The sequence below is a fragment of the Clupea harengus genome, chromosome 3 (genome assembly GCF_900700415.2).
Source record: "Clupea harengus chromosome 3, Ch_v2.0.2, whole genome shotgun sequence".
Taxonomy (NCBI): domain Eukaryota; kingdom Metazoa; phylum Chordata; class Actinopteri; order Clupeiformes; family Clupeidae; genus Clupea; species Clupea harengus.
This window is the reverse complement of record NC_045154.1, coordinates 32,387,295-32,400,172: the sequence shown is the minus strand read 5'-3', so window position 1 is coordinate 32,400,172 and position 12,878 is coordinate 32,387,295. Positions and strand designations below refer to the sequence as shown.

Below are 12,878 nucleotides of genomic sequence, written 5' to 3'. Positions count from 1 at the left end.
AATTACATTCTATCTTGAAAATAAAATTGTGACAACAGCAGATTGTGTCTTTGAATTCGTTTTTGTTGAATAATGTGATTGAAAGGGAGATGGATTTTTTGGCTGCATCCACTGTGTCCACTCAAATACATTTGAAGGATGATGATTGGTGTTAACGTCACTGGCAATAGGCCTAGAATCCATGGGTCCCCAAAGGTGCAATATGCAACAAAACAATGTATAATAATAATAATAATCACAATTCCCTCTCTTAGATTTGTCGACTCATATTATGTTTATCAACTTGTGACAAGTTCTGTCACACTAAGAGACACACACACATACACACATACACAGACACACACACACTCACAGACTGTCCAAAAACACAAAATCTTATCAATTCTGAATTTTATTTTTCTCCTGTCAATACAGTAATAGAAGTAGGAAATGTACATGAAAAAGTAAAAAATATTGTAAAAGTGTCTGCAGTGCAAAGGAAGCTCAAACAAGAATACAAAACAGAATTTTACAATAAAGCCATCATTTTTTTACCAAAAGCAAAACTAAAATGTTAACTCTTCAGCAGTATCTCTGTTACATACAAAAAATCACTTAAAGTAAAAACCACTTTTGCATTTGCGTAAAAATAAACACTGTGTGCTATACAATGAAAAGGAATCAAAGGAATATGCCTATTTTTAGTTTGAAGTGAACAAACATCTTCTTTTTACTTATGTTGAATAATGATATTTTAACACTAAAATGTATTTCTTTAAAGGATTTCTCATTCTTTTCTCATGCTTATTCCTGGAAGTGGTAGTCTATGCAAAGATGACTCTATAGCTTCCTGAAGGTTCTATTTATTCTGCGACAAGTGATGTTGTGAAAACACCTGCCATTTCACTTAAAAGAGGAATCTCTTGAATCCTTCCATGGCTTTCTTAAACCTGTTTCAAGTTTACATCTCATGATGTGTCATATGTCTGCTAATGATTTTATTTTAAAACAAATAATAAAATGTATTGAAATGTATTGTACATTAATTGGAGTCATAGCTTGGGAGTGATTGGAGCAACAGCTTAAAAACATATAAAACATGTGACATAAAACTTATGACACAATTGTACCTTCTACCGCTGCACCTCTGAGAGGAAACAGGAGTGTACCTACAGTGAAACAGCTATTCATTATTAACAGACATGCCCCCCCAGTGGTCATTAAGTGCAAGTACATTAGAAGCATGAAGTGTATCAGCATAAAGGAAAATATACATCTCACAGTAACAATTTTAGGCAGTTATTAGTAAATCAGTGCATAGACAGTAAGGCAGGATACAGTAACGCAAACCACCAAACGCAAAAGCCCACAAAAACTCTAAGCTCTACAATCTTATCTTAATAAAAATTCATACCTGGTCTATGTTGAATGTCTACATACATTTAAGATATTCTGCCCTAATACAATTACTTCGTCCTCTCTTTCTCTATATCTCTCCCTCTGTATGTATTCTTCTATCAAACTATCCTTCCATTTCACTAATAAATATTTACAAATCCTTAGAAGAATAAATATATTTCTGTGTTGTTGAACAATTAAATGAAGTTGTGTAATGGACATCCAGTTCTGTTAAATGTATGAATCACCATACATATACAGTCTTAAATTATGGTAAATTAGGCTTAAGGTTCTCGTAAATGTCCATTGCTCCTGTGTTTTGGTAGATCAGGTCCACATTGGTGCCCATTCTTGACTTTATGACGTCCAAAGCACATTGGTTAAGAAACACATACTGGTCCTGTGAACAAAACAATGTCAAATTTCAGATGTTTCTTTCAGGCTTCTCTCAAAAGAGTTGAACTAGTGCATCTGTTCACTCCAACTGCACCACACGTTTAGCTGGTGACATGATGCTGTACCATTGCCTATCTTATTTCCCTTAACATCTCCACTGTTGAATCAGGGGTTTGTTTCCCAAAGCCTTCTTAACACTACCCTGCTGGATTTAACCTCTGCTGGATTTAACCTCTACTGAATTTAACCTCTACTGGATTAAACCCCCGACTCTCGTTCTTTATCGACGGATTCATCATCGGTATTTAAGAATTTCTCTGCTGGACTATCATCTTAATCTCCAGGTAACCCGTGAAAGACACCTACAATTAACTTAACTGCCAACTCGCAGGTTAGCGGAAGGCGCTGTCGTTCTTTTAACAGAAGGCAGAAGAAGAATTTTATCCTACAAACAGTAGGTTTTTGCTTCTTCCTGTGAGCTTGGAGTTGTATAGATCGCTAAATTAAATTAACACTACCTGTTCTCATTCTGACTCTGAACAGCTAGCAAGCCTAGCAAGCAAACACCAGCTAAAGCTTAACGTTTGACTACCTCACCGCGAGTCACCGCGACATCGTAGCAAACAAAACACATAAACTCAAGTTTTTGCCTCTCATCTGACATCGCCACGATGCCTTCCCTCAGTGGTGCACCTGGATGCGACTCCTGCCTCCTGCTCAGACAGAAGGTAGTAGAACTAGAAGTCAGGTTAGCGAACCTCTACCAGATCAAGCTGGATGAGCAGTTCATTGACTCCATTGTCTCTGTGGGTCCTCTTCACACACACACACACACTGGACATCTCGATTCCACTCTGCCCTGCATGAACACAAACCCAGACCACACCACTGCTCCCTGGCCACTGGTGGGGACCAAGCCCACCCTGCCGGTGAACTCCACTCCTCACCATGGAGAACAGCTGGCAGAAGCAAGCGTGATGGAAGGCGGTCGGGACGACACACTGAGCCAGGCCAGCCCCTGAAACTGGGAAACCGCTACACCACACTGATGAATGAGGAGGAGCCCCCTGGGCTTGATGACACCCCTCCTCAGCCCGCCCTGCAACGCCCCCGCAGACCGGCTCCAGAGAAACAACGGCATCACACTGACATCCAGCATCGCCCACGCCGCCCTGCTTCCCATCCTGGGCCCTCAACACAGTCAGCATCCCCTAGACGGCTTCTCCCGCTTGACATGACAACCTCCACCCTTGTCATTGGCAGCTCCATGATCAGAGATGTCTACATCCCCCCTTCACCAAGCGGTCCCTGCAAGGTCCACTGCTTCCCCGGAGCGAGGGTCCATGACATTCAACGTAGACTCCCAAGCATCCTCGCCGGCTACACCAAGGTCAGCACCATAATTGTACATGTGGGCACAAACGACATCAGAGCAAGACAGACAGAAGTCCTGAAGGCAGACTTCACAGCCCTCCTCACTACCCTCATGGACACAGGAAGACGGATCGTCATCTCTGGGCCTCTCCCTACCTACCGGAGAGGCGCTGAGAGATGGTCAAGACTTTTCAACCTCCACACCTGGCTGCGAGCGACCTGCGCTTCATTAGACATTGACTGTGTTAACAACTTTGACCTGTTCTGGGAGAGGCCCAGCCTGCTGAAGCATGATGGCCTCCACCCAAACCGGATCGGAGCCAGTCTGCTGTCGGACAACATGAAGACCACCCTAAGGCACTGACATCCTGTAGAAAACATCACAGACTCATGCCCCCCAGGTAGTAACTCTAATAACACTGTTTAAGGCCATAGATACAATAGAAACAATAGAAGCCCAGCAAATATTCTATCTATACCCCGGCATATTCCTCCTTCCTGTGAGACACTATATCCAGAAAATATTTCAATGGCAATACTAAATATTAGGTCACTATCAGGGAAAACATTTCTCATTAACGATCTTATATGTGAACGTAAATTAGACTGTATGTTTTTAACAGAAACCTGGCTAAACAAAAATGGGTCTGCAGCTCTTATTGAAGCATCCCCTCCCAATTATAGCTTTTTTCAGTCCATTAGAACAGGTAAAAAAGGGGGCGGGACAGCCACCATAACCACGGATGCCCTGTGCTGCAGGAGCATCTCCTTCGATGATTTTGCCTCATTTGAATATCATGCCATAGTTCTAAAGTGCCAGCCTCCTGTTCTGACAGTAACTGTGTATAGGCCACCCAAGCAATGTCCCACTTTTCTAACAGACTTTTCAGAACTACTCTCCATTATACACACAAACTACGATAAGATTATTATCACTGGTGATTTTAACATACATGTTGATAATGGGAACGACTCAAAGGCCCGGGATTTTATGAATCTCTTGAATTCCATGGAGTTTACACAACACATCACTGAACCCACTCACAACCGTGGCCACACCCTTGATCTAGTTATTACAAAGGGTCTTACAACTGTTATATCGTCTATCTGTGACCTTGCTCTTTCTGACCACTTTTGTATTTTCTTTACAGCACTGGTACCTAAAGTTAGAAATAGTGCTGAATGTTTTATTAAGAAACGCTATCTTAACTCTGCAGCAGCTGAGAATTTCAAAGTAATGATGAACATAACTAGTACAAAAAACCCAGATACGGGGCCATCATGTGTTAATGATCTAGTAACTACTCTAAATACAAAATTAAGGACAGCACTTGACTCTGTAGCACCATTGAAACATAAAAAGGTTTTAGCCAAACAAAAAGCTCCATGGAGAAATGAGGAAATGATTAAACTTAAGAGATCCTGCAGAAGGTCTGAGCGTACATGGAGAAAGACCAAGCTACAGGTCCACCTTGATATCTTTAAGGATAAACTTTCAGTCTTTAATAAAGCAATAAGAAATGCTAGGAAGGATCATTTCTCTAATTTGATATCTACAAATTCTAACAATTCCAGGGTCCAATTCCAGGAAAAATATTGCTCAAGAAATTCCAAATGTCTTGTTTTCTGATCCCCTTCCACCATGCTGTAACAGTATGAGCTTTTTTGCACTGGCTGATATAGAAATGCTGAGCAAAGTAGTGTCACAACTGAAGCCGTCTACATGCCCTCTTGATCCCCTTCCCACCAAATTTTTTAAGACCATCTTTGACTCTGTGTCTAAGGACATTCTAGCCATTATAAACTGTTCCCTGCTTACAGGTATTTTCCCATCAGAACTTAAAACTGCCCTGGTGAGACCCCTCCTGAAGAAAAGCAATTTAGACTCTTTAGCTCTAAACAATTTTAGACCCATCTCTAACCTTCCCTTTCTAAGCAAAATCCTGGAAAAAATTGTCTTTAAACAGTTAAATAATTTCCTAGATGCTAACTGTGCATTTGACACCTTCCAATCTGGTTTTCGCTCCAATCATAGCACAGAAACGGCATTAGTCAAGGTTGTAAATGATCTCAGGATAAATGCTGACTCCAAAAAACTATCTGTCTTGGCCCTTCTGGATCTGAGTGCAGCCTTTGATACTGTTGATCACAATATCCTTATTGATAGACTTGAAAATTGGGTTGGCCTCACTGGTCCGGTCCTAAACTGGTTTAGGACCTATCTAACTGGCCGGGAATACTTTGTCGCCCTCGGAGACCACAGCTCAAAAAACATTTGTATGACCTGTGGGGTCCCTCAAGGATCCATTTTAGGGCCCTTACTTTTCAGTCTATACATGCTACCCCTTGGTAGTGTAATTGGGAGGCACAACATCGACTATCATAGCTATGCAGATGACACCCAGCTCTATATTTCTGTAACACCCAACAACTACAGCTCTATTGATTGTTTGGTAAATTGCATTTCTGATATAAATGTATGGATGTCACAAAACTTTCTCCAGCTAAACCAAGATAAAACAGAGGTATTAGTCATTGGTGAAAAAAACGAGAGAGAGAAACTAACTGCACACTTAAAAACACTAGCACTTAACACCAAGCACCAAGCCAGAAACCTAGGCGTCATACTTGACTCAGATCTCAATTTTGAAACCCATATCAAAAATATAATTAAAACATCTTTTTATCACTTGAGAAACATTGCTAAGGTGCAACCGTTTCTCGCTCAGGCTGACACCGAAAGACTGATGCATGCGTTTATCACGAGCAGGCTAGACTACTGTAACTCGCTTTTGTCTGGTCTACCAAAAAAAGCCATTAGTCAACTACAAACAATACAGAATGCAGCAGCACGAGAGCGCACATCACACCAGTATTAAAATCACTGCACTGGCTACCTGTTAGTTTGAGAATAGATTTCAAGGTTCTCCTACTAGTCTATAAATCACTCCATAGTCATGCACCTGAATATATAACAGACATGCTCTCAAGGTACACACCCAGTAGATCCCTGAGGTCCTACGGCACTGAACTTCTAACAGTTCCAAAAGCCAGGACAAAGAGACATGGGGAAGCAGCTTTTAGTTTCTATGCCCCCAACCTTTGGAACACTCTGCCAGAATACCTAAGAATGGCCGAAACGGTTGAAACCTTTAAACATGCACTTAAGACATACCTCTTTGATCTCGCTTATCACTCACTGTAAAATGTATTTAACATTTATGGAACATTTATTTATTTACTTATTTCTGTCTCTTTTCAAGTGTTTGTACCCCCCCCCCCCCAGCAGCTGTCTCTTAGTTTGACGATAACTGTGCTGAGTGCTGGTGCCAGTGCGGTTAGTACGTAATTTCCTGTTCATTTATCTCTGGCAAAATCTGTGTCTTTTTATAAGTGTTTTGTAACTTGTAAAATGTATTTATTTAACATTAATGTACCATTTATTTATTTACTTATCTGTGTCTCTTTACAAGTGTTTGTAATCCCCCCCAGCAGCTTAGTTTGACGATGACCGTGCTGAGTAGTCCTTTACGGTGCCAGTGCGTTTAGTACGTTTATTTTATTTTATTTATTTATCTCTTGAAAATCTGTGTGTTTTTTTTTTTTTTTTTACAAGTGTTTGTAAACCCCCGCCCCCTTTTCTTTCCTACTGTGAGGCGCATTGTGTTACTTCCTTGTATGAAATGCGCCGTACAAATAAAGTTTGATTTGATTTGAATTTGATTTGATTTGATACCTCATTCGTAAGTTATACATTAAACTGTACCTTATCATTTCAAGGTGTTTCCCAGAATGTCCTCAGCTAAGGTACACCTTCTCTAAGAAATACTTTCGAAAGGTTGGCCTGGACAACTCTTACATATACCTTAACACAGTTTTCAGATAAAATAAACCTTGTACAGCTTTCAAATGTTGTATTTATGTCTGGATATGTCCACTGTCTGAGATGTCAGACCAAGATATGTGTAGCATGCATTTTGTACTTCATTAAATACAAAATAAAAACATAGGCATAAATGATGTAGCCCTTCATTTTGAATTGAGAATACAAATCTATGAGTAACATCTAGCCTGCAGCCGTCCGTATTTGGGTAGAAGTATTTCTTGTTGAAGTTCTTTCTAATGATGATCACCTGCACTCCAATCTGAGTCATGCCCATCATGCTCATCTCATGCTTGCTCAAACATATGCGAAAGACAATAATCTCTAATCTAATTTCAGAAACATGGATTCAGCCTCTTAAGGTATACCTAGGAAGGTTTCTCTGAGGGGAACTCTTAAGAGATGGTTTGGGAAACATTGACACTGTTATTTAGAAATGCACCCTTGCTGATCAGAGTGAGATACTCCCTTTTCAACAGGATTTCCTTTCACTTGAACTCAGTATTTCACTTCACGTCTTTTGTTGTGTTACAGAGCAATAGTGTAAGTCCCCATCCATCCACCTTCTCATCTGTCAGTACTACTATATATGAAATATTGATTCCTATAGTATAGGTGGAATTATCTATGCATATACATGACCTGGGACGTGTTTCCTAGAGCCTTCTTAATGCTACATCATTCATAAAGTAAGATGCACCTTAATCTATCGAGGGGTTTCCCATAGCGTCCTTCTCCTATCCGTTCTTTAAGATATATGTCCATAAGGTTGGTCTGGACCACTCTTATCTATACCTCAACGCAGTTTTCAATTTAAACATTTTAGAGCCTTCAAATGTTCTGCAAGTGTCTGGACGTACGTGTTGACGGCAGTATGAAACCAAGAATAAATTGTGTGCTTCATTAAATAAATAAAAAAACATTGGTATAAAAGGACGTTCTTTTTTTCCATTGCAAATACAAGTTTATAAGTTACTTTTACCTTACAGCTGTTCTTATTTGGGAACTTTTATTTTGACATGCATAGTATTTCCTGTTGATGTTCTTTCCAATAAAAATCACCTGAGCTGCAATCTGACACATGCTCATCATAATCATCTCACGCATGCTCAAACCCACGACATTCAGCCTCTTAAAAGTATACATAAGAAGGTGTTTCTTAAGGAAACTGTAAAGACATGGGTTGGGAATCCCTCGTAGAGACACCGTAACACCCCTAGATGTGTGTCCAACATTTAATGTTATTAATGTTTAAAGTTATTATTCGGGGGTACAAGGGACTGCTATGTTAAGCATTACTAATGTAACATTCTGTGTTTTGCATTTTGTTAACATCCTATCTGGCAGCTGACTTGGTAACAGATCTGGGGCAGCTATATCCCACTGTCAGTACTGTAATGTCCAATTGCATAGAAGGTGTGCTGCCAGGTCTTTCAGGTACAGATCTGCGTCAGGTATATCCTACTGTCTGTGTCGTTTGTGATTGGCTTGGGCTCTCTTACCTCTGTCTGGACCATGAGCGGCCGGTGCATACGCATGTCATAGGTGATGCCAAACACATCCGCTATGCTTTCACGCTCGATCTGGAAGATGATGCGATCAATGGCGATGAAGGTTCCTGTACGACCCACTCCAGCACTGAGGAATTGGCAGAAAAAGAAAACACGGTTACAATTCATAAATGTCTGCTGTAATGCTAGGGAAGTTAAATGGTAGTACTAGATCAGATATACTTTTTTGCAGATATTTACATAGCAAAACATATTTCCTATTTATGTATATGTTATTAAAGGACATCAGAGCCCATTCATTCTGGCCTTAACTATGGCTCAGAAAAATGCCCTGAAATAGTATTATTAATAACTGTAAGTACCTTTAAGAAGCTCTTGAAGACCCAACTCTTCCAAGAGCACCTCCTTTCCTAACATGCACTTCCTCTCCCTTCCTTTTCCTTTTTCTCCCTCTCCTTATCCTTCCTCTAATGCTATCTCCTCTAACTAGAACTTAACTCGCACTTACAGTACAGTAGTTACATTCCTGCACTTTTTTATTTCTTATGTATTTATTGTTACACTAGGTCTCTATTGCTCGTAGTTTGATTGTTCTCTCCCTTGTGCGTCACTTTGGATAAAAGCATCTGCTAAATGACTAAATGTAAATGTACATGAAAGTATAACTTCATCACTTGCTATTACTTTACTGTTATTATCATGTTATTACATTGTTTCAAATCTGTAGTATTAGCAGGGAAAGCATGGCAGGGAGGTCATAAGGTCTTACTGTGAACACCCCAAGTAATCACTGAAAACATTGAAAGAAGGAAGGTGGGGGAGTATAGTGTGTGAATAAATCCACATAATTGCTGGTGCCAAAACCTTGAGCCATGAATAACAGACACATGGGGAATAGATACAGGAACATTGGTTGTACATTCTAGACCCTTCTCTGAAACGCTGTGATTTAGAATGTAGTAGTCCTGAGTTACTGTACACATGCTGTCTGAGTCATGTGTGTCTATGAGACCCACCTGCAGTGCACCACGGTGGGGGAGTGAAGGGAGTACTGGTCCATGTGCTCCCTCACGAGGTGGCGGAAGTTAATCAGGAGCTCAGTGGTTGCAGGGACGCCGTGATCAGGCCAGGCTGTGAAGTGGAACTGACGCACAGAACGAGTTTCTGCAGTCTTCACCTGGAATCAGATGCATTGTGTGTGAAACAGCTCTCGTTTCTTTACATTATCATTTTGATTGAGCCTTTGAATACGGTTGTGATGGATAGACATAACATAACTCTTTATGCTTAATGTTTTGTCTGTATGTTTCAAATAGTTTTCATGACTTTTACTTCATCTCAATCTAAATCTGCATGCATTAGGAGGAACTCACATTTTTGACCACAAAGTCTCTCAGGGCCCAGTCATCAAGAGTGATTTCAGAAGTTGTCTTGACGATGATGTTGTTGTAGTGCTTACTCTCAGCCGGCCAGTACTGTTCACATTTCACCTAGACAGGAGAGTGGGCTAACTCTGTTACAGTTTACACAATGTAAATGACCAGTTCATCGTAGTTATGTTGTTTAAAAATTTGATTGGCAGTCATTTGTTGTGATTTAACACTATAGCACATGTGTTTCTGGTCAGTGTGTATGTGTGTGTTCTTCAGGTTCTGCCCCCGCCATTGCTCAGAGTCTATTTTGTTGCATGTGTGTGCTGCATGTGTGTTTTGTGTGTGTGTATTCATGTGTGTTTGCAGTGTGAACTCACTCGTCCCTGCTCGTTGCACCTGGTCAGCATCACTATAGTCCTGATGTTCTTCTCCCAGATCATCCTCCAGAAGTCATTCACTGTGGCAGGAAGAGGACCCTGGCTTGCGATGAACTCCTTCCTGGAGTTTGCCCCCTGCAAAGCCACACCACAGAGCTCTCAGTTTCACATCAACTTCACTACCAACTATTGACATAGGCAAGGACATAGAGGAAGGACCAAATATGGTTCAAGAGTTACTGGAATGTAGTTTGCATTGACGTAGTCATCAAACTGGCTGCCAAGGATGGATAGCTTCACCCTGGATGGCTCATCTGCATGGTAAGAATAGATGGCATTAAAGTATCATCAGACAAGGAAACAGCACCAGCCTGTAATGTAATGTACAGACTGTATAATTTATATCAGCAGGATTTTAGTGTCTTTTAAGACAAATTATCATCATAACACTGATTTAAATAAATCCTAGTAGCCACATGAATTTAAATAATATTGTTGTTTAAAACTTTAAAAAGCTTTGATTAGTCAAGTAAGTGAAAGTACCACAGCCCTGAAGATTCAGCAGGACAGTGCTAGATGATATTTTTCTATCCTGTCAGAGCACAACTTTCCAAATGTTCACTTACATGGCAGTACATTGCTGTACCGGTTCTTTGATTTGTTCTCCAATGCACTGGCAGTGGCTGTAGACTGGGCCGTACCAACTGGCTTCAGATCCTTTTCAGAAGTGGAAAAAAGCGTCTTATTATTTCAGTTCCCTCAGAAGAAACTTAATAGAAGAAATAAACTATTTGCTTTGAAATCAGCATCGTTCTGAAAGTTCAGGTTTTACTTTGGTTAGTGCTCCAGAGGACTTCTGAAACTTTGATGTTAGTTTGACTTTACCTCAAACTCCTCTGCAAAGCCACATTTGGTGTTGGCAGATTGCTTCTTGTAGTATGCGTCAAACTCCTCAACCCGCACAGGCACACTACTGTTTAACCAGACAGATAGAAATGCTCATTATGTGTCTTATAATATGCTGGTGTGTATACTTGTATATCTGTGTTGTGACATCATGTGTTTTGACAGCATATATATATATAGTACTGGGAGATAGTATGTGAATAGATGGGGACTCACGTTTTTGCTCTGTAACAAACCAAAAGACAAAACAAGAATGAGTGTTATCTCTTCAGCAGCTCAACAGAAGGTATTCTTTGAAAATGTTGCCAATTATCTATCAACTGTGGAAATTTAACAATCACCTGATGGTATTAATTGGAATGTCAGAAGCAGGTTTTCTAGAAGATTTCCTGGAAGAAATGGAAAAAGTAGAAAATTAACAAGAAAGCTCCTTTATCAATATGCTTCACCTGCTCCAGAAGGTTGAGCAGATGGTAGGATTATCAGAAGCGTAGGTGTAGGACTACTCACCTCTTCAAGAAGATGAAGACAGCTATAGCAATGCATAGACAGACGGTCAAGATCCCACAGGTGGCTCCAACAGCCGTGGTGATGACCACTGGGGGCAAAGGTCATTGTTAGGCAGACTATGCATCATACACAGAGACTAAAGATAAATAGAATGCCTGAAAAAGAGGATTAGGACATACGTGGGTCTTGTTTAAGATATACAGTCTTGTAAAATCCGGATATGGAGCAAATGGAGCCATGAATGTCCACATGTTTATCTGTTTTCATCTGCAGGGCAGTACAGGTGACAATTGCAAAACTAACAAGAAATAATGGACAAATGAAATTAGAAGAAAGAGTAGAGAAAGAAAGACAACAGATAGATTAAGACAGAATAATAAGTAAGAAAGGAACAGGATCTCTACTATCATCATTGCTAATTCCATCTATAACTCGCTCAGCCACTTCAATACCTGTATGTTTTAGTAGGGGTCAGAGGGCCATTTCTGTATGCTTCCCGCAAAGGGCTGTCTTTTCCCACAATTATAGAGATCTTGTCCATTTTAATTTCATTTTTCTTTAAAACGGCAAGGTAGTTTAAATCCTGATGTTTCTGCCAATCATCATAAGAGTTAACTAAATCATCTTTCTTGAAAGTGGGGTTTTCACCTGTACAAAAGAGTGACAAATTACAGAAAGCAAATATTTATACTTGCACCTTGCTTGAACTTATAATATTAATATAAACATGTCATGGGAGTTAATATGCCTTATCAAAAGTTGTCATTAGAGTTGGTGCCCAGTCAGGAAAGCTCTCAAAATGGTTGATGTTTACTTACAATCATGTCATAAAATAATTCAGTTACAGGTAAAAGTAACATACCACTGTTGCTGCTGTCATGATGACAAACTAAACCATGACCTCTTTAAATCAAAGTTATGTCTCTCTTATGATTAGTGTTCAAGTGTGTTAATAGCACAGGCATCACATGCTGTAGGCTGAGAAAACAAACACATACTCTGCGACACCAGGACACCGTATTCCAGAATAGGTCCATTTGAAGAATTCAGGAAAATGGGATCAAGAATCAGCTCAACTTCATTGTGGGAAGGTGGGCGAATTTCTACCTTTTCATTGTCAGACACAACAGGTGGTACTAGGGAAGGGGAGAGGTGTATAAGGTAATTATTT

The 12,878-nt window shown here is 40.1% G+C and overlaps 1 protein-coding gene across 1 annotated transcript in view; it reads right to left on the bottom strand.

The window, feature by feature from the left end:
- Positions 1–373: 373 nt before the first annotated feature.
- LOC105890052 (receptor-type tyrosine-protein phosphatase eta-like) overlaps positions 374–12,878 on the bottom strand; it is a 51,076-nt gene continuing 38,571 nt past the window's right edge. Inside the window, 14 exon segments of the mRNA XM_042707436.1 lie at positions 374–1,777; positions 8,533–8,668; positions 9,558–9,718; positions 9,915–10,031; positions 10,292–10,426; positions 10,532–10,605; positions 10,918–11,008; positions 11,177–11,264; positions 11,414–11,422; positions 11,539–11,586; positions 11,708–11,795; positions 11,887–12,005; positions 12,160–12,355; positions 12,706–12,843. Of these exon segments, the coding sequence (XP_042563370.1) occupies positions 1,646–1,777; positions 8,533–8,668; positions 9,558–9,718; positions 9,915–10,031; positions 10,292–10,426; positions 10,532–10,605; positions 10,918–11,008; positions 11,177–11,264; positions 11,414–11,422; positions 11,539–11,586; positions 11,708–11,795; positions 11,887–12,005; positions 12,160–12,355; positions 12,706–12,843 (1,532 nt within the window). The 3' untranslated portion in view covers positions 374–1,645.